The sequence below is a fragment of the Primulina eburnea genome, chromosome 9 (genome assembly GCF_022965805.1).
Source record: "Primulina eburnea isolate SZY01 chromosome 9, ASM2296580v1, whole genome shotgun sequence".
NCBI lineage: Eukaryota > Viridiplantae > Streptophyta > Magnoliopsida > Lamiales > Gesneriaceae > Primulina > Primulina eburnea.
In genome coordinates this window covers 14,012,233-14,033,317 of record NC_133109.1, presented here as the reverse complement: position 1 = coordinate 14,033,317, position 21,085 = coordinate 14,012,233, and the positions used below count along the sequence as shown (strand labels likewise).

Genomic DNA, 21,085 nt, shown 5'->3' with positions numbered 1-21,085 from the left:
ATGACCAAAATTTGCCCATGCATATATAGGACCCGCAAGACCCATCTTTTTTTTTAAATTGTATATGTAGCAAAATCTTACCCGTTGAAATGACGTGAGGATAATGCCCACGTAATTAAGATATCATCTACCGCAGTAATGTCACGAACTTCGTTTGCATGTGTTTTTGAGTCAAACAAGAACGTATAACACATTCCTCTATATATTATGGACAAGTCCCACCTTTGGGTGACAGACTGACGGATTCATCAAGATTCTATGGTTAATATCAGACAATAGGAGAGTCTATATTTATTGTGCTTGGATCAAAGGATTTGTATATGAAGAAATATTTGGCGGAAGATTTGAAATAACTTCATACTGAGCTTCAAAAAATAATTATTTGACATTTGAAATTCATTATCGATTTGCTTAAACAAACCAATTGACTTATTATTTATTTTGAAATCCCTACCATCGAATTAATCAATCCAAATGCAACCTTAAATTCATATGTTAACAGAAACCTTCCACTGTTGGTATTCCACCCTGCTCAACACGAATGAACTGGCATTTTGGTGGCCTCCACCTCCATATTCCTGCAAACAAGTTGATCATTTTTATGGTGAATTACTATTGCAACGTAACATTTTACTCCAAGGTAAAAATATGAAGGTTCGGAATGTGTAAAGAACCTGTGATATGAGGGTGGTATCCTCATCATCGACACTCCTTAGGCTGATCTTCAAAAGTTGGTCATTCAGGAGCTCGGGTACTCGGTATACAACAGCTCCAATTCCCCTGAAGATGATCATGATATTCATGAACTTTAACACCATTTTGCAATTGCGCCATAAACAAAAGCAAGTCAGCATTTCTGAACCCTTCTGACCAACATATGATGGTTCCATATATGAATTGCTATTGAGGAGTAATAATTGCATTGTAGTTCTGCATGGCTGTCTTGGTGGCACGGCAAATAAAATGTTATTTTTAGGTTGCTACACAGTTTATATAATCTATGTTATCTTGTTCCTAGTAGTTATGATTTAGGCATGGTACAACGGCACCCATTTGGACATACAATTAATATCAGAGTAAAGTTCATGAGTTTGATTCAATGACCTGGAGTTAAAAGCAACGATCAACCATTGATGATCAATAATTGCCCTACTGACTTAAGTGACTATATAGCAATTAAAAAATGGATTTTGAATTGTTGTTCCACGATAGCGACAGGCATTAGAAGCTACACTTGCAATTCATAATACTTCATCAAACATCCCAGAAACTATCCAAGGCAAGAATATCATGTGTAGTGGCTTTTACAACCATGTCGTTACACTTTTATTCTTCACAATGAAACATTGTAGTAGCAACTTCCGATTGCTAATTTCTTAGGTAATTTGTGTTACATTGATCATTTCAGGTATGAGGCATCAAATTATAGACCACTCAAATTCACATGCTGGCAAGTATACAGTAGAACTTCTGAAATCAGATGCATACATTATTTGGTCCTTTGGATTCAAACACTTTACTATAACTAATAATTTGCATGATATTTATTACATAGTGGGAGAGAAAAGTTAAATGCAAAAGAAAAAAAAAACCTACAAAACCAAAACCAGCGTGTCATTGAAGAGTTGAAGATTGGAAAACTGCAAACCTCAAGTTCATTTCGCGGCTTTTATTAGCTAATTGATTTCCGAGCTCACTTCGTAATTCGTATACAGAATCTGCATTGACAGCCTAGAGGCAGAAAAATGAGAACCGCCATTTACGCTTATATATAGACCATTTATATATGCTGCATGCACGCACACATGCATAAACATATAAAACATAAGATTCCTCAAGGATGATAAGGTACATCGTTCAATGCAGTACAAGACTAAAACAATTCATGCATTATTACCTTTCCGTTCTTAATAAATCCTATTTCTAGCATATTCTTTGATAATGTTTGGAAATGTTTAGGGTATTTCCAAAATAATTTCCTAAAAGGTAATTCAGAAATTTAGTTGGGGCATGTGGCGTATGTTTCGTTATGTTCTCGGACGGAATATTTTCTATCATGGAGGTCAAGTATTTGGAATGTCGCATACAATTGGCGGCGATGTAGTTATTTTGAAGTTTGAAAAAAATATCTACAATACATAACAGAATTATTTTTTGGAGTAATAAAACCAAAGTTAAAATAATACAATGAGGAAATTTAAAGTAAGGTCTGAAAGTAGTTTCCCAGAAATATAAACAAACATATGCTTTTCCTTTTTTCTATTTGCTTGCCAACAACAGTGCTCCCTGTTCCAAAATATGCTTCCATTTTCACAATGCTCCAACCCTAGGTTCCGGGCATGGGGATAGCAACCGAGTAGGTCTGTGGGCCCCGCCCTGAAACCCAACACATCCAATCCGGGTTGGACACGCTAAAAATTACATGATTTTATTAATTTTAATCACAATGCAATAAAAAAACGTACAAAATTAATTAATCATCAAAGTCATTTTCCAATTTTATATCAAAAAAATATTATCACAAGTTAACATCTATTGATTTATACTCAACTCATGACAAAAAATATATAATTATATATTTCAAATTAAACATATGAACTATGATTAGGGATTAAGCTATTTGTTATTCAATATAATAAAAACTATATATAGATCATAGTTGTCAAAGGTGGGCGCCACCAGCCGTGAACGTTGCCCAGGCTCAACGATTCACTAAGCGCGCCTGGGCTCGCTTTGGAAGGGCACTCGGGCGCACCTTAGGCGCGTCTGAGTTAGCTTGTTTTAAAAAAATTCAAAAACAGAGAAGTTGCATTTTCTGTTTTTTTGTTAATTAGTAATTTTAAAGACAAAAGGCACAACCCCAACCCCAAACCCTAACAGCCCAAGTCCACAACGTAAAAAAGAAAGGGGAGCGGCAGGAGCAAATCGAATAAGAGAAAGGCAGAAGGCTGCAGTGAAGAATGAAGTGCAGCGGCAACGTGGAGAAGAGAAAGCCCAGCAGCAACGTGCAGAACGTACGATTTTTTATTATTCAATGGAAGAAGATGAACTTGATTTGGATGATTGAAGAATTTTAATCATGTTCCTTATTACTATGAACTTATTAATTATTTTTTCTTTTGTGTGACATTGTGACTTAATTATTTTATATTTTAATATATTTATTCTAAGATAAATATTTTCTTTTGAAAAATAAAAAATGTGTATCTTGCTTCGGTAACGCGCGCACCTCAGGCTCCATAGCCCTTGTGTGCCACGGTGCGCCCTTGACAACTATGATATAGATTATTAATAACATATAAACATGTATAGTATGGAATACATATATAGATATTTATATAATGGCGAGCCGGGTCCGGGGGGAGGTTTAATAAATTCCAGAACCCGCCCCGGGCCCGCTTAACGGAGTCTAACTCGTCCCATTAATATCACCCGGCCCATTGTCCTCCCTATATGGACACAAGCACAAAGTATTAATGACTTTTCTGGAGCTAAGGCCAAATGAAGGCCTGAATTCACTTGATCAGCATGCCATAAAGCTCATAGAATAATAAGCCAATGATAAAATGTCTTAGCAGAAGAATTAACATAAGATTGACAAAGAATGGAAATTACATCAGCTACTGAAAGCCACTATGTTGAAGTAATAAAAATAAAAAACAACAATAAATTACCAGGCAATGCCCAAAAGCTCCACCACCAAGTGCAATTTCCTCTGACTGCTTTAGAACCTCATTAATAAGCCTCTGTTTTTTTGCCAAACTTGACATACCTCGACGTATAACAGAGTCGAGGTCTAATGAGAGCAACTGACAGTATGGAAAAATGAAACATAATTCTCTAAGATCGTAGAGGAAAACATGCAATATTGAGTGCGAATAATGTGATGACAGCATTAATATTAAAAGCAAAAATACGATGACAGCAGTACATATAGATGGAAACTGTAGCTAATTAATTGACACTATTACAATTTATGCTGAATGAAACATGCATGTCTGGATGCATAGAAGTAAAGGCGGTTGTAACTGCGACGGATACCTACTATGGAAAACATTAAATAATTATAACTTGAAACGAGAAAAAAATGTAAATAAGAGTGACCAGCCGCTAATCTAAAACAGACCAAGGGCAAGCAAATAAGCTCAAAAACACATTCATTTTTCACAAAAAATATTGATTTGATAGTGGTTTTCTTGCATGCTATTGCTCTATAGTTCTCACGGGAAGATTATAAAAAGTGAATATTTATCTTCAGTTGGTCGTGCCACAGATGGAAGGGACACACTCCATTAAAATTTACAGAACAGAACAGAACAAATTTGCACACGACTATCACTCCCTCCACTTCAGAAAGAAGAATCTCTGCTTAAAAATGAACGAGTAGATGTCCAAACCAAATCCGTACAGCTATTTTTTATGTTTTAAGTTCATCCAACTAATGCTATTATCACCAAGATATCTTCACGTTTCCAAATTATACAGTTTTGTACAACCCACTATGCCAGCAAATCTTAGTTTGAGGCAGATTTTATAAACCAAAACACAGTTCAATAATATGTTTTTAAATCCTATATTTCACTATTATTATTAAGATTCCGACGATCATTTAATCAACCTTTTTGCACAAAAACATGTGCCTGCCCAATATAAGCTGCATGATGCATGTATTAATGATCATGAAAAGAATGCTGCAAAACAAAGGACACCTGTTGGAACAATTTGGGGTTTAAACTGAAATCAAACTCAAGGTTCAAATCCTTCAAACCACTGCTAAATGCTTTACTATGGGGAAGGCGCCACCTCCATAAATCTCCATCTTCGATGTATTCAAATATTCTCCTCATTCGCCGAAATTCAGCCAAGGCACAATCTTTATTAAAGGGGACGTCCCCACACAAGATTTTCTCCATGAAATAATCATAAGCTATAGTAGCTCCACTCCTCTCCATATCTAACACTTTAATCTCGTTTGCACTAATTGGTGCTGCCGAACCCAAGATCTCAAGTGTTGTCTTGTGATGATCTAATACCACAACCCTATATAGCAAATTAACAAAGGCATAATCAAACAGTCAAAGAAATGCAATATCCCTGAATTTCATAGCATTATTCAGATCAACTTCCTTTTCAGAAAGAGATTATTTAATTTTAAAGTTTCAGATTGGCACCACAAAAAAGTGTCAGAAAATATAGGACCAAATGCTTGTTAACTGTCACTAAACCGAAAACTATAGTTGGACAGCAATCAAAACACCGTATATTAAAAACAGTATACTATCAGCGACAATATAGTTTCCCCAATAATCCATCACTCAACAAGTGCACCACTTATAAGTCATGGAAATTGTCCTAAAAAGACGCAACTCAACCAAGAACAGAACTTACGTAATCTAATCGAGAAGGGAATAATAAACCACCAAAGGAACTGATCTTGAGCTATATGATAAACACAATATTTAGCGAACACCATTACTCTACCAGCATCAAGAGAAATAATAGAAATAAAAAGGATATGAAATTTGCCTTTCAACATTTGAAGATAGCTTCTGAAAGAAACCCGGAGGACCAACAAAATCCAGGAGGTACACAGCGTCAATTTTATGTAGGGGTAAATCCTCTAATCTGCAACAAAATAAACACCTTTAATTCATCTCAATGAATACATAATAACGGAGTTGTGCGCCGGAATGTGCGAAGAAGTTAGACCTGAGAGGAGAGTAAACGGTGTTTGGAAAGAATAAAGGTGGAGGATTGGTCACAGTTGAACAGTGCGTGAAGTAAAGATGAGCTGCCAAGGCGGCGAAGGCACCATCGGGGCAAGGGTAGTGATATAAGACGGCTGATTTCTTCATCGCCGCCGCCATGGTACCCGCGGCCGACAGGAAAAAACTCCTTACTTATGATTATTTCTTTATTTATATTAATAATCATAATTATATATATATATATATATATATATATATATATATATATATATATATATATACACACACGTGTGAAAAATGAGTATTATAATACTTGTATTGAAAATAAAGACTTGAAATTATTGAATGTTGAAAATAAGAATTGTAAATATTGAAAAATTATGTGTGATAATGTATATAATGATGTATTTATTTTTGGATTATTTCCAAAAAAAATATATAAATAGGTCTCTCAATTTGTGAAGAAAAACACAATTGAGTAGACAAAATTTATAAAGTGTGTAGTTTAATATATTTTGTGCTTTTAAGATTTTTATTTTTTACAGTAAATTTTTACTTTTAACACGTCAGCACGATACTCGAAAGTTCGGGTCTCCATATTTTTACAAGCTCCAAAACACAAGAAAAAGATAACAATATTCAAAAGTAAGAATATTTATTTTAACGTTTATTTACTTTTATTGTGTATATATTTAATATATAATATCATGTTATATTATTACACTGCTTTTATAATTTTATTGTGTGACTGTTTATTAACATAAAGTTTACATATACATACATTTATTTTTTAAGATTCTGTAACGATCATAAACAGCTAGTTTTTACCTATAAATATGATTTACAAATATATTCAATCACTCCAAACTTATTTTCCTCCCTAAAAAATTTCTTAATCAAAATTTTCGAAGAAGAAGAAGATGGTTCTTTCAAGATTATTTTGTATAATTATTTTGGTTATTATACACACTAGTCTTGTATTTATCACAGAATATCCGCCTCGTATCTTTTCTTTACTTTTAAGAATGTTTGAACTTATAAATTATCTGTTATTTTGTATTGCCATTTAATAAATCTATAACTTAACTAATAAAATGTATTGTTATTTTTATACTACCACCATGTCAAATTTGGTAAAACTCGAATTTTTTGCGCTCGACATTACGGGAAAAAATTATATGATATGAACTCTCGATGTAGAAATACATATTGAGTCATTGCGTCTGAGTGAGACCATTAAAAAAATGGTATTTCATCATCACAAGGAAAAGCAAAAGCTATGATATTTTTCCGTCGACATCTTGATGAAGGATTAAAATGTGAATATCTCATTGAAAAAGATCTCATGGCTTTATGGAAAGGATAAAAGATAGATTTGAACATATCAGAGAAGTTATACTTTTGACCTCCCGTGATGAATGAAATATGTTAAGATTCCAAGATTTTAAGAAAGTCGGTTATTACAATTTGACGATGTATCGAATAATCTCGCAATTAAAGTTTTGTGGCATGAGGTTACAGAATCGAAAATGCTTGAGAAAACATTTTCCACTTTCCACGTATCAAATATAACTCTACAGCAACAATATAGAGTGCGTGGATTTGCGAGATATTCTGAACTTATCGCATGTCTTCTTGTTGCAGAAAAGAACAACGAGCTGCTCATGAGAAATCATCAGTCTCGACCCACTGGATCAACATCATTTCTAGAAGTAAATATTGTAAGTAAAAATGAATTTAAACCTGGAAATCAAAATCAAATTCAAAAACAAGGTTTTGGTCGAAGTCGTGGTCGTGGACATGAAAGTGGTCGTGGTCGTGGTCGCGGCCGTAGTTTTGAAAACAATCGAGATAGTTACTTTTATAACTCATCTCAAAAGGGCGTCACGAACCATCCACTGCAAAGGCATCATGAGAACATGAGAGTTAATGAAAATCACTCAAAATGATTTGAAAGTTCTTGTTTTATATGTGGCACTTTAGGACATTGGTCTCGTATTTGTAGATCCCCTGAGCACCTTTGTAACGACTATGGGCTATCCTGATCTTGGGCTCCCTCGGGGGACTTTTCCCATCCTAGGTTCCCACTAGGGCCATTTCTCTCACAAGCTTTCCCATGCGCCATTACTCATAGAACTTCTCCAGTCCCATGCACTGGTACCAGGATTTCTGCCATGACCTATATAATTCCAGGAGGTCTTGGGTTCGAATCCTGGGAAGGTAAAAGCTCTAGTGTCTGGGCTGGAGAAGTTCTATGAGTAATGGCGCATAGGAAAGCCCGTGAGGGAAAAGGCTCGGTGGGAACCCAAGATGAGACAAGGCCCCAGAGGGAGCACAAGATCGGGATAGTTCATGGTCGTTACAAATTGTAAGCTCTGTAAAGAATCAATAAAGGAAAAAAAAAATACCAACTTCACTGAACACAGTGACCGTTTGAGTGATTCAACTCATTTTGATGCTGCAGATTTTCTAAATGATTTCTCTAAAAATGATCAATATATTGGTTGAATTGAAATGTAAAATATTTTATTTTTCATGTGCTCATATGTTAATGTTTTATTGTATAATTATGATATGCCTTATATTTTTCAATAAATTACATATGTATTGTCAGTAATTTTTTTCATTACATATTTTTTTTAAGTTCAAATATGAAAACTGCTATTAACAAAGCTAAACAAGGAACTAATCTCATGGAAGTTTGTATACCTGATAGTGGTACAATGCACAATATTCTCTGAGATAAAAGATATTTCTTAGAATTAAAACCAACAAAAACAATGGTGAATACAATATCAGGTCCTGTAGACTTGATAAAAGGTTGTGATAAAGCGCATTTTATGATACCTAATGGTACAAAATTTCTGATAAATGATGTTTTGTATTCACCACAATCGAAAATAAATTTGTTGAGTTTTAATGACATATTTTCTCATGCGTACGATACTCATACAATAAATGAAGGAAATGAAAAATATATATGTCTTATCACATATAAATCAGAAAAGAAATATGTAGTTGAAAATACACATGATCAACAATGATGCAAGAATTATAGAAAATATATATGGTCATCTGCTGTAAGACCTGAAAATCTTTCAAAATTATAAGTTTCAAAGCAAAGCATGTTCTCTTTGAAAACTTATTATAAGACCGTCGCCAACTAAAATCTAAACTAAATCACCTATGTTTCTTGAACGTATTCAGTGTGATATTTGTGGGCCAATTCATCCGCCATGTGGATCATTTAGATATTTTATGGTATTAATCAATACATCCAGCAAATGGTCACATGTATGTTTATTATCAACTCGGAATGTGGCATTTGCAAGATTACTTGTTCAAATAATAAAATTGCGGAATCAATTTCTCGATCATATAATCAAGAAAATTGGACTTGATAATGCTGGTGAATTTACTTCCCAGACTTTCAATTATTATTGTATGTCAATGAGAATCACTATTGAGCATCATGTTGCTCATGTACATACACAAAATGGATTAGCTAAATCATTAATTAAAGTCTACAACTGCTTGCTAGACCAATGATTATGAAAATAAAACTCTCTGTTTCTATATGGTAACATGCAATTTTACATGTTGTTGCATTAATTCGCATCAGACCAAGTACATATCATAAATACTCCCCATAGCAGCTTGTCTTTGGTAAAGAACCAGACATTTCTAATCGGAGAATTTTTGGATGTATGGTATATGTGTCTATTGCACCGCCTCAACGAACAAAAATGATACCTCAAAGAAAGATCGGAATTTATGTTGATTATGATAGACCATCAATTATTCGATATTTGAGCCTCAGACAGGCGACGTGTTTACAGCACGTTTTTCTTATTGTCATTTTAATGAGGAAATCTTCCTAATGTTAGGCGGAGAAAAGAAACATATCAAAAGAAAATTACATGGTATATATCATCATTGTTACATCTGGATCCAAGAACTAAACTGTCACGGCACAGCCCACTTGTGATATTGTCCGCTTCGGCCGAGGCCTCACGGCTTTAAAACGCGTCACAAGGGATTGTTATACGCTCATTTAAATTATCAGCATCTCTCCCATTGTTTAGCGATGTAGGATTTCACCTAAGGGCCTTCACCTCCCCTTTCGGGACTCGACGTCCTTGTTGCGGTTTGCCCCACCATCCTAAACCCACACGAAGTCGCTCTGATATCAAATATCACGGCACATCCCACTTGTGATATTGTCCGCTTCGGCCCGAGGCCTCACAGCTTTAAAATACGTCACAAGGGATTACTACACGCTCATTTAAATGTCCATCATCTCTCCGGTTGTTTAGCGATGTGGGATTTCGCCTAAGAGCCTTCAACCCCCATTTCTGGACTCAGCGTCCTCGGGTCGTGAGGCCTCGGGTGGAAGCGGAAAATATCACAAGTGGGCCGGACCGTGACATTTAGTATCAGGGCGACTCCGCGTTGGTTTGGGATGGTGGGACAAACCTCAACGAGGACGCTAAGTCCCAAAAGGGAGGGGTGAAGGCCCTTAGGCAAAATCCCATATCGCTAAACTACGAGAGAGATCATGGGCATTTAAATGACGTGTAGCAACTCCTTGTGACGCGTTTTAAAGCCGTGAGGCCTCGGGCCGAAGCAGACAATATCACAATTGGGCTGAGCCGTGACATAAACAATGTGAAAAAGATGTGCATAAAATTGTGCACTTGCAAAGAATTGCAAATCAAATGTTAGATGCATTTGCAGATACAAAAGGGGTCACTAAATCATATATACATGTTGTCAATGTCTCTGCTCGAATTAAAATTCTAAAGAAACAAATTGACGACACTCATGATGTCATTAATTGCATGAAGCGTGGAAGGACCAATCGGTTTCAAGGATAAAAATCCTCGAAAAAGAAAAGGCATAGAGAAACGCGATGATCACAAATAGAGAATGATATTCCAGCAGAAATACATGCTGATGAAAATGTTTCGTCAGAGCCACAAATTTATAAGAATCGTGAAATCTATATCAATTGTATTAATACTGGAAAAAATAGAACCGAAAAGATATAAAAGAAATTGATGAAATATTATCTTACAATATAGAATTTGACATCATAAATGAAAATTAAGATCGTGAATCAAAATATTTTGGTGAATGTAAAAATCGACAGGACTGGATAAAATGGAAAGATGTCATCCAGGTTGAATTGGATTCGCTAAATAAACGTAATGTTTTTGGGGCTATAGTCCTTACACCTGAAGGTGTAAAACCTGTTGGGTATAAATGGGTGTTTATTCGAAAGAAAATGAGAAAAATAAAATAGTAAGATATAAAGCTCGACTTGTTGCACAAAGTTTTTCTCAAAGGGCTAGAATTGATTATGAAGAAACATATTCTCCTGTTATGGATGGAATTACGTTTCGGCATTTGATTAGTTTAGTGGTATCTGAAAATTTGAAAATGCGTCTTATGGATGTTGTCACAGCTTACTTATATGAATCACTCGATAGTAAAGCAATCCGGCCGAATGTGGTATAATCGGCTAAGTGAACATTTAATGAAAAAGGGACATGTAAACAATTAAATATTCCCTTGCGTTTTCACTAAGAAAATAATATCCGGATGCGTAATTACTACTGTATATATTGATGATTTAAACATCATTGGAACAAATAAGGAAATTCAAGAAGTTGTGTCGTACTTGAAGGAAAAATTTGAAATGAATGACCTTAAAAAAACAAAGTATTGCCTGGATTTACAAATTGAACAAAAAAAATGTGGAATATTTGTTCACCAGTCAAATTATACAGAAAAGATCCTTAAAAGTTTTAATATGGATAAATCAAATTTTTGAAGTACTCCAATGGTTGTTAGATCATTAAACATAGAAAATGATCCATTTCGTCCATGGGAAGATGATGAAGTTATTCTTGGTCCAGAAGTATCATATCTAAGTGCTATTGGTGCTCTTATGTATCTTGCAAATTGCACAAGACCTGGTATATCTTTTGCTGTAAATTTATTGGCAAGATTTAGCTCATATCCAACAAAAAGACACTGGAACAGAATTAAACATATATTCCATTATCTACGAGGAACGAAAGACTTGGGATTTTTGTATTCAAAGATACCAATCAAAGTATAATTGGTTATGCTATTGCTGGATATTTATCTAATCCATACAAGGCTCGTTCCCAAACCAGATATGTATTTACTCGTGGAGTCATGCAATTTCTTGGCATTCACAGAAACAAACACTTGTAACAACTTCATCAAATCATGTCGAGATTATTGCACTACATGAAGCAAGCTGTGAATATGTGTGGCTAAAATCAATGACCGAACATATCCAAATCTCATGCAGATTATCATTCGACAAGAAGCATGTGATACTATATGAAGATAATGATGGTGTTACTCAAAAGAAAGAGGGATACATAAAAAGCGATAGAACTAAACATATTTCTCTTAAATTCTTCACATTCACCCAAGAGCTTGAGAATAATAAAGATATTGATATTCGTTACATTCAATCAAGTAAAAACTCATCATATCTCTTCACAAAGTCACTTCCTACGACAATATTCAGAAATCATGTTTATAAAATTAGGATGCACAATCTACGAAATTTGTCAAGAATTGTTCGTGTTAACACGAGTGGGAGTTTACGTGACTGAACTCTTTTTCCCTTACTATGGTTTTTATCCCAAAAGGTTTTTCCTAGTAAGGTTTTTAATGAGGCAGTATAAAAACACGTAATGAAGACAATCATTATATCACGATCATCATCACAAGGGGGGTGTTGAAAATAAATAGTTGAAATTATTGAATATTGAAAATAAGAGTTGTAAATATTGAAAATTAGTGTATGATGATGTATGTAATGATGTATTTATTTTTGGATTATTTCCAAAAAAAATTATAAATAGGTCTCTCAATTTGTGAAGAAGAACACAATTGAGTAGACAAAATTTTACAAAGTTTGTAGTTTAATATATTTTGTGAGTTTAAGAATTTTATTTTTTAACATAAAATTTTACTTTTAACAATTTGCGTTATTGCCTATAACACTTTGGTCCGACTGAAAATATTTAATTATTTTTTCAGACTCGACGGATCAAACTCGATAGGTTGTTATATTTTTTTTTAAATGAACAGTCATGATCAATGGATCAAGTGGTCTTTGGAGATCAACGACCACGATCATCAATCAGGCGAAGTTGAACCATCAAATTGGCCTTTAATGGAATTTTTTCTAAATATTTTTTTAAAAAAACTTGGCCTTTATTTTAATTTTTCTATAATAAAAAACGGCCATATTTTGTGGGTGTTAATGATCAACAGTCACAATGATGTGATTATTGTGCAATGGTTGGCCCAGACGAAGGAACGAATTTTAATTTTTTTTATTTTATTTTTCGAATTCAACCCTAAAATACCCTCACTTCTTTCATTTTTTCATATAGTTCTCTCTCGATTCTCAATTTTTAATTATCAGTTCAAGCTTTGTTTCTTCATTCACAAAATATATATGGTCGATAATTGGCAATTATTCATTTATTTTCCTAGTTACTTCAATATTATTTTTTATACAAAATGCGGTTCAAGACGTAGTGGTATGAACAAAGGAAAGAGCATCATGTCCAAGTTTAAGGATCGTGATTTTCCTTCATTTAATGTTGACGAATATAATCTTGAATTTTTCGATGAGGAGCAAAATCAACAACAAGGGACGACCCAACAAACACATCATCAACCAAGTCAACAAAGCATGAGCAATCCAACGATACCTAACACTCGAACTGTGTCTCGCCATGCATCTAATATATTCACCAAACATTTCGATAATGTGATGTTTGTCTCTTGCGATTTGCGAGCCAAATGCAAATTTTGTTCAAAAGTTAAAAATGACAACAAGGAGGTGGTTATTGAAATTTAATGCGGCACATCGAGAAAAATCAACATGTAGAAATTGGTATTGACAATTCTCAAACTCAAATGTCGACATTCTCGCCTCAAATAGATTATGATTCTCAACTATTTCAATATTTTGAACTTAAATTTAGAGGAAAACGGCTAGATATTATGTGATTGAACAATTTTCTTTTAGTTTTTGTGATAAATTATCATTGCTTTCAACAAGTGCAAATCTTTCTATTAAACATATCACATAAAATACAAAAAAAAAAATGTACACTTAAAAAATTAGTTTGTGAACAAATTCACTAGTAGAAAAATCGGATTTTACTTCGGCAGGCTGTATTTCGGCAATAATAATTTACGAAGTAATACATTACCAATAACTTCAGTAATAACACAAGCGAAGTAAAATAATATATTTTACTTCGGATGTTTAAAAACACGGGTTTCACTATTTTTTATTATTATATTTTACTTCGATATTTCAATGTTGATGAAGTAAAAAAGAAGAAAAATAAGTTAATGCCGAAGTAATAAGATGAACCACGCTGAACATTTGGTGAGGGTTGACAATTTGCGACGGTTTTTAACCGTCGCCGATCTAGTCAGCTACGGTTTGTAAAACTTCTGTCGCTATTTGCGACGGTATTTCAAAATCCGTCGCTGTTAGCGACGGATATTTTAAAAACTGTCGCTGAGTTATATAGATTATATCATATATCTTTCATAGACGAGCTCATTAACGCGCCTCATTTTCCACTCACCGCCATTCTCGCTTCGAACCGCCAAAACCACCGCCGTTCAACTCACCGAGAGAGAAGCAAAACACCACCACCACCACCGTAAGTCTGGTTATTCCGTCCTTGATGTAAAAAAAATTCATCTACTTTTGAAATACAGTGATTTTTTCCACTTGGTTTCTTGTTTGCTCTCAAAATTTGCTAATTTGAGTTGAATAAACCATGTGATTTACAAAAGCATTTCGATAAACATTTTGCTCTTAACTTTTGTTTTGGACTGATTTATTTGAATTATATTGTAGAAGCATGTGCGCATTGTTCTTTGCAATTTAATTACTTTGAGCTATTCTGCACTGTTATGCAGATTAGCAAATGCTACCTAATTAGATTATTTGCTTTAAAGAACCCTTCTTGTACCTGCTTCCCTTTGATTTCATCTTCTTTCATTCTTACTCTTACCAAATTTTTGGAACTTCAGCTTTTGGTGAAAAAATTGATTGCAAGTTTTAATATTCTGGTTGTTTGGATTTAGAAGCTATAAGAATGAACAAGTAGACTTTTAAAAGGAACCGAGCAGAATTCAAACTTTAGCTATTACCACATCTTTTCTCATTCTTACTTTTCCACTAAGCACTAAATTATCATTTTATTTCTTGTTAGTCATTGTCTCCGTCGATTTTTTTTTTTGTTTTTCTAACTTATATGCATCTGTGTAGTCTTCTTTTGTTTGTTAGTCAATAGGTAGTCTCCTTTCGTTTTTTTTTTGCGCTCAACAAATTAAATTGAAAATGACATTATTAAATGTAATATTTTCAGGTTTGGATCAAATTCATTGTTATATATTTCTGGTATTTTGCTGTATTGAAATGGATAAATCTTGGATTCACTCGGATAGAAGGTCAAAACAGTACGAGGAGGGTGTGGAACTGTTTATCAGAGGTTGTTTAGAAAATCCCCATATTGATCCCAATTTAATTCATTGTCCTTGTTGCAAATGTAAAAATCTTAAAAAAAGACCAGCTAAGTCCATTCGAGAGCATCTTTATTTCCATGGTTTTAGTCAAAATTATGTGAATTGGATTTGGCACGGCCGCACGGCACTTCAAATACGAAGGTTGTATGTCTCTGAATTTTGATTTCAATTAAATTATATTCACCTCCATATAAAAATATATCATGTCTTTTTGTTCTTGAAAGGGGAAAAAATGTCACCTGGCTGTAAAAGAACGCGAAAACGTGGTGGCTTATGGCACAATAATATCAGAAGGAGGTCTAAATGTTACGATTCACCATGTTCCACTTGGGGAAGAGAACTTCAAGGTATCTATTGATGTTGTCTTAGATGAAAAAGCACATCTTCCGATCCCAATTAAGTTTGGACCAACAATCATCAATGATGCTGTTGGAGTCATTGTTGGTTGGCCTAAAGAGTTGGTTATTTTTCCAACAACAAAGGTACTTTTGGCTTTCATTTGACTTTGTGTTTGCAAATGTCACATATGTTGCTCGAACAATGTTTTATTTTAAAATACTTGTCTAAATAATATTTTAAATTGTAGAGGAAAGGGAAACCTCAATCATCTGTGCTTGCGGACGTTCCTGGTCAGCGCGACAATTTCAAAGAAATTGAGAAAACATTACCCATGTCGTGCAAGTATGTCTACTCTCATGTTGTTCGATTGCTGAATGAATCGGATACCATATGCATTGAGTTTGAGGACGCTATGTTTGGACGTGCTAAAAGCATACGGTTGCTGAAGGAAGATATTGTACGCTTTATGGAGATAAGGGAGATAGGTGCCAGACAAATTTTAGTTTACATGGGGTATATATAATGTCTAACTTACAATATTTGTGCATTTATATAATATTTTTTGTGGTACTTGTTCATATTTTGAAAATTTTCTAAACGATATATTTGTGCATCTATATCATGCAGTCACCTCTACAAAGATTTGAAGAAAAAAGACAAGGCTGATTATTTTTCGTTTGTGGATCCCGATAATATACCTACATGCCCGATTGGCACAGATGGCCGTGACTTATCACAACATATTGCTGACCAGTTGGAAGCAGTGTGTAGAGATATCATCTGTCTCATCCCATACAACACTGGGTAAGAATTTAGTTATTTATAGATTTCTACTTCATGGTAGTCAATGCTGTAATTTCATTTTTTCAGGTACCATTGGATCTTGATAATCGTCAACGAAGATAAGAATATGATATATTTATTGGATTCTACGTCTAACAGGATCCGAGATGATACATGGAAAACTATTGTGACAAAGTGGGTAGTAGCTTATGTTGATTTTGAATACATTAACTTATAAATATACAAAAAAATAACTTCTTACTTTTTAAAATGTAGTGGGGTGAAGACGTACAATGCCTCCAAAGGTATTTCTAAAGGGCCAGGTTTTAAAATATTGACGGTATGTATCTTACTTATTTATGAATACATGAATTGGTAGTGATTATTCATTAGATTGTGATTGTTGCATTAACTTTTCAATTCCATTATAGGGTAATCTGAAACAAAGTGGTTCGGTTGAGTGTGGATATTGCGTGATGAGGTACATGAAAGAGATAGTCGATTGCGATGATCCACAGTTGGAGAAGATGGTGAGTTTCTTCTTGGGATAAATTTTTTGATTGATTGAGATGAATTGTTGTCTTTGGGATATCTTTTATTGTTGAGATAATGTGTTGTCATTGAGATATATTTTATTGTTGAGATAATGTGTTGTCATTGAGATATATTTTATATTAGTGATAAAAAAAGGAAATTTTGTTGGGTTGCTTCAGATTTTGTTGGCCAAATAATCACTGTCTATTGGTCTTCCTTTCCTGTATATGTATGTATTAATATCCAGTCCAGCATCTATTTTCCATATTTTCTTTGTTTATTTTTCTTCTTCTCTGTCTTTTCTGGTAAGACTTATTCATATTGATCTGTTTTTTTTTATATCGAATTGCTCTTTTCTGATTCTTCCCTCTTATATTTTACACGGCCATGATTTTTTTCTCTCCTTGGGGTTGTGTTTTTGCTTTATCTGTTGTTTTTGTTCAGAATTATGTTTGATCGTTTGTTATTTCGTATGAGTTATCCGTTTCTTGATATTATGTTGATGTCGAGAAGTAAGTTGTCTCTTATGGCTATTTTGAATCGTTTTTTAGTCTTGAGCCTCATTTCAGGATAATTTAGGATTTAGTTTGTGTTTTTACTATTCACTTTCATAGTGCATATATCCCGTTGAATATCAAATATTACTTTACCCGAAGTATCCAATATGTCTAATTGGTTACCTGGCCCTGGATTTCTTGATACCTGTTCTTGGGATTATTACAATTCTCAATGTTTAGTGAGCTTGGTGTATTTGAGATAAACAGTTGGAATCAATGCTTGTTGATGGTTGAATTGAATAGGGTAAAAGACTTCAGGAAAAGCATTTGATCCATGAGATTTGGTGTTGACACCCTTCTTTTTTTAATTCAAGTTCTTTACTTTTTCCATGGATAAATAAATTTGCTTGGTATTCGATATGCTACATCATTTTTCTATTTGGGTGGTGCGTTACCTGCCTCTACCAGTACTGCTATATTTTATATCTGTCAATTTTTATTTGAAATAGAAGAATCTAATGTATTTTCTTTTTCAAATTTCAGTTTGCAGGATGCATCAAGAACCAGTACTACACCCAATGTCAATATGACGAGGTTAGAAGTGAATGGAGTGAATTTGTTTACTCCTATGTAGGTGCTTAGATGGATGGTGTATGTTGGGATAAATATTTTGTTTGTCATTCTAGATTTTTGGATATACTTTTGGTTTTGTGGATGTATTTTTTGGGTTACTTGTGGATTGATGAATATGTAATTGTGGATTCGTGGATATTAATCATTTTTAGATTAATTTATGAATTTAATTATATTAGTATATTAAGTCATACGAAGTTGTTTTGCGCAATTACTTCACCAAAATATTAATTTACTTCACCATTATAGATTATATTTACTTCGACAAATAAGAAATCAGACGAAGTGATAGAATTAATTTACTTCACCATTATTATGTAAAAACGAAGTTTTTTTTGCGCAATTACTTCACCAAAATACAAATTATTGAAGTCTTTCGAACCACTTACTTCGTCACTAAATGTAAATTGTGAAGTAACATGATATAAAATACTTCACCAAATATGATAAATGCTGTAGTTATAGATTATCTTTTCTTCAATAAATAGGATAAATTGTGAAGTTGTTTGCGTCTATTACTTCACCAAAATACATAACTACGAAGTCTTCCAGATGAATTACTTCGTCACTCAATGTAAATTGTGAAATAAAATATTATAAACTACTTCGCTAAATAATAATTAAGACGAAGTTATATATAATCTATTACTTCACTATTTACAAAAATCGATGAGGTAAAACACATTTCTTACTTCGGCACCGATCCAATTCGGGACCGGTTTTCTTTCGAAAACCGGCCAAAGACTTCAGTAATTTCAAGCATACAACTTCGGTTATTAATCAGTTAAAGAATTTGCTATTTTAAATAAATAAGTTTCTTTTTTTCGGGATATTTGCAGGGCCGTCTTCAGAAATTTGGAGGTCCTAGACTATTTTTTTAGGTGAATGTTTTATATAAATTTTTTTAAAATTAAATATACAAATATCACATAAAAACTGATGATTAAATGCACATAATTAATCAACAGTATCTCATATGCTACATAAAGAGGCCCTAACAAAAAGAGAGGCCCTAGGCGGCTGCCTAGGGCGCCTACCCCTAGAGCCGGCTCTGGATATTTGGAGTGATCATTGGTAAACTTGTTCATATATAAGTACGTATATTATTGAATTGATAATTCTTTGAACATTCAAAAAAGATAGCTACCATATAGATGTTTTAACGAATTACAAAGACACAAAATATTTTCAACTTATATTTGTTATTTTATCAGAATATGATTTAACTTCTCAATTTTTTTAAATTTCTTTTAATAATGCTAGTGCAAATATTTCTAGTGTTATTGAGCGTATTAAAATATTGAAACCATCACTGTATCATAACTTTTTCATATTAGGTGAACATGTCAAATTTTAAATTTGTATGTTCAAGATGAACTAAAAAATTTAGAATCATATATTAAACTTATTAGGATTGTAATTCATTATCTATAGACTCATCCCCAAGTTAAGAAAGAATTAGGTAAATTTTGCAAAATCAATGGTATGAGGCCTAAGCTGTTTGCACGGGACGTACAACATGTTGGAATTCAACATAAAAATTGTTATTTTCTTCTTTTGAATATAAATATTTATTATTTTTATTTTTCATCAACATGTTCAAGCTCGTGATATTTATTTGTTTGCAAATCAATGGAATATATACTCCAGTATTTGTAAAATTTTAAAGTGTTTAATGATACTAATGACCAATTATTCGTTGTTTATTATCCAAATTCTCATTTAGTTTTTATCACATTATTATAATGTTGTATATTTTTTAGTGAATATATTAAATTTGGTGATGATGTTTTAGTCAATATATTGTCGTGAAATAAAAATGAGACATAGATTCCTGAAATCTTTTTATGTGCTTTTGTTTAGATCCTAAATTTAAATTAGGTGATTTACAAGAAATACTAACATTATATTATAATTATTTAGGCCCTACTATAGAAACTGTTCCATATGCCTCATTGATTTTGTTTAACATTAGAATTCATTTATATGATATTTAAAATGATTATCATCAAATATGGTGGACAAATTGTTTCTCATGAATCATAATCTATTATCACTAATGATATAACTTTTAAACTTAATAAAGCATATATATTATTAATAGAACAAAAGAAAAGTCCATAAGGATACTCAAGTTACAGTAAGAGCTTTATAATTATTTTATCATTACTTTTGATTCTCAAGTTACAGTAAGGAGCTTTATAATTATTTTATCATTACTTTTGATTTTAGTTAGTTAAACAGATAATGAAAATTTCGACATATTACAATAATGGTCGTAGATACAAGTGTATCTAATTTTGTCTATAATAGAAAAAGAAATTATAGCTTGTCCAGTTTCAACGGTTGCAGTGCAACAAGCTTTTAGTATCAGATGAAATACATTAGATGACAGGTGTTCTAGCTTAAAGCCGAAAATTTTGGAATCTCAATGTTTTCTCAATGATTGGTCAAAAGCAACAACTCGAACACAAAATGTTAAAAAGTAATGAAGTGGACCAAAACGAAATCGACATTAGAAGAGGACATGTAAGTGACTGAGCAATGTCATTCCTAAAAATAAGTATATCAAAATAACTGAACTGCGTGGACTTTAATTTTCCTACATTACGAGGATAGTCTAGGGATTAAAACTTTCCCCACGGGTTTGGGGCCTCGTGGGAAAAACCCGAAACGGGGATGAGTGGGGACCCGACGCTATCAGTTCTTATCATCATTGGACTATTATCATTAAACAGGGTCTAAATTTTTTTTTAAAATGCGACGTAGTGACTACAACATATATAATATCGTATATAAACAAATCCTGTATTCAACATTATTCAACGAGGGTTTAAACTAGTCAGTGTTTAACCACATCTATCCAGTCGTGCCACCACTCTATCAGATCTAGCTTTCATCGCTCGACCCTGGACCTGTCCCACCTGTTGTCAAGTACACAACAACAAGACAACAGCCGATATACCGTGAGAATAA

At 33.3% G+C, this 21,085-nt stretch overlaps 2 protein-coding genes across 2 annotated transcripts; one reads left to right on the top strand and one right to left on the bottom strand.

Moving 5' to 3' along the window:
- Window positions 1-366: 366 nt before the first annotated feature.
- Window positions 367-5,915, bottom strand: LOC140841295 (uncharacterized). Its single transcript, XM_073208594.1, has 7 exons — window positions 5,710-5,915; window positions 5,527-5,625; window positions 4,710-5,040; window positions 3,675-3,809; window positions 1,649-1,731; window positions 675-780; window positions 367-578 (listed from the first exon to the last, which is right to left on the bottom strand). Exons 1-7 carry the CDS (start codon window positions 5,865-5,867, stop codon window positions 489-491), a joined length of 1,002 nt encoding a protein of 333 aa, XP_073064695.1. The 5' UTR covers window positions 5,868-5,915; the 3' UTR covers window positions 367-488.
- A 10,205-nt stretch (window positions 5,916-16,120) lies between these two features.
- Window positions 16,121-18,268, top strand: LOC140840424 (uncharacterized). Its single transcript, XM_073207621.1, has 6 exons — window positions 16,121-16,175; window positions 16,290-16,466; window positions 16,533-16,640; window positions 16,722-16,785; window positions 16,877-16,975; window positions 18,020-18,268. Exons 1-6 carry the CDS (start codon window positions 16,129-16,131, stop codon window positions 18,116-18,118), a joined length of 594 nt encoding a protein of 197 aa, XP_073063722.1. The 5' UTR covers window positions 16,121-16,128; the 3' UTR covers window positions 18,119-18,268.
- Window positions 18,269-21,085: the final 2,817 nt, after the last annotated feature.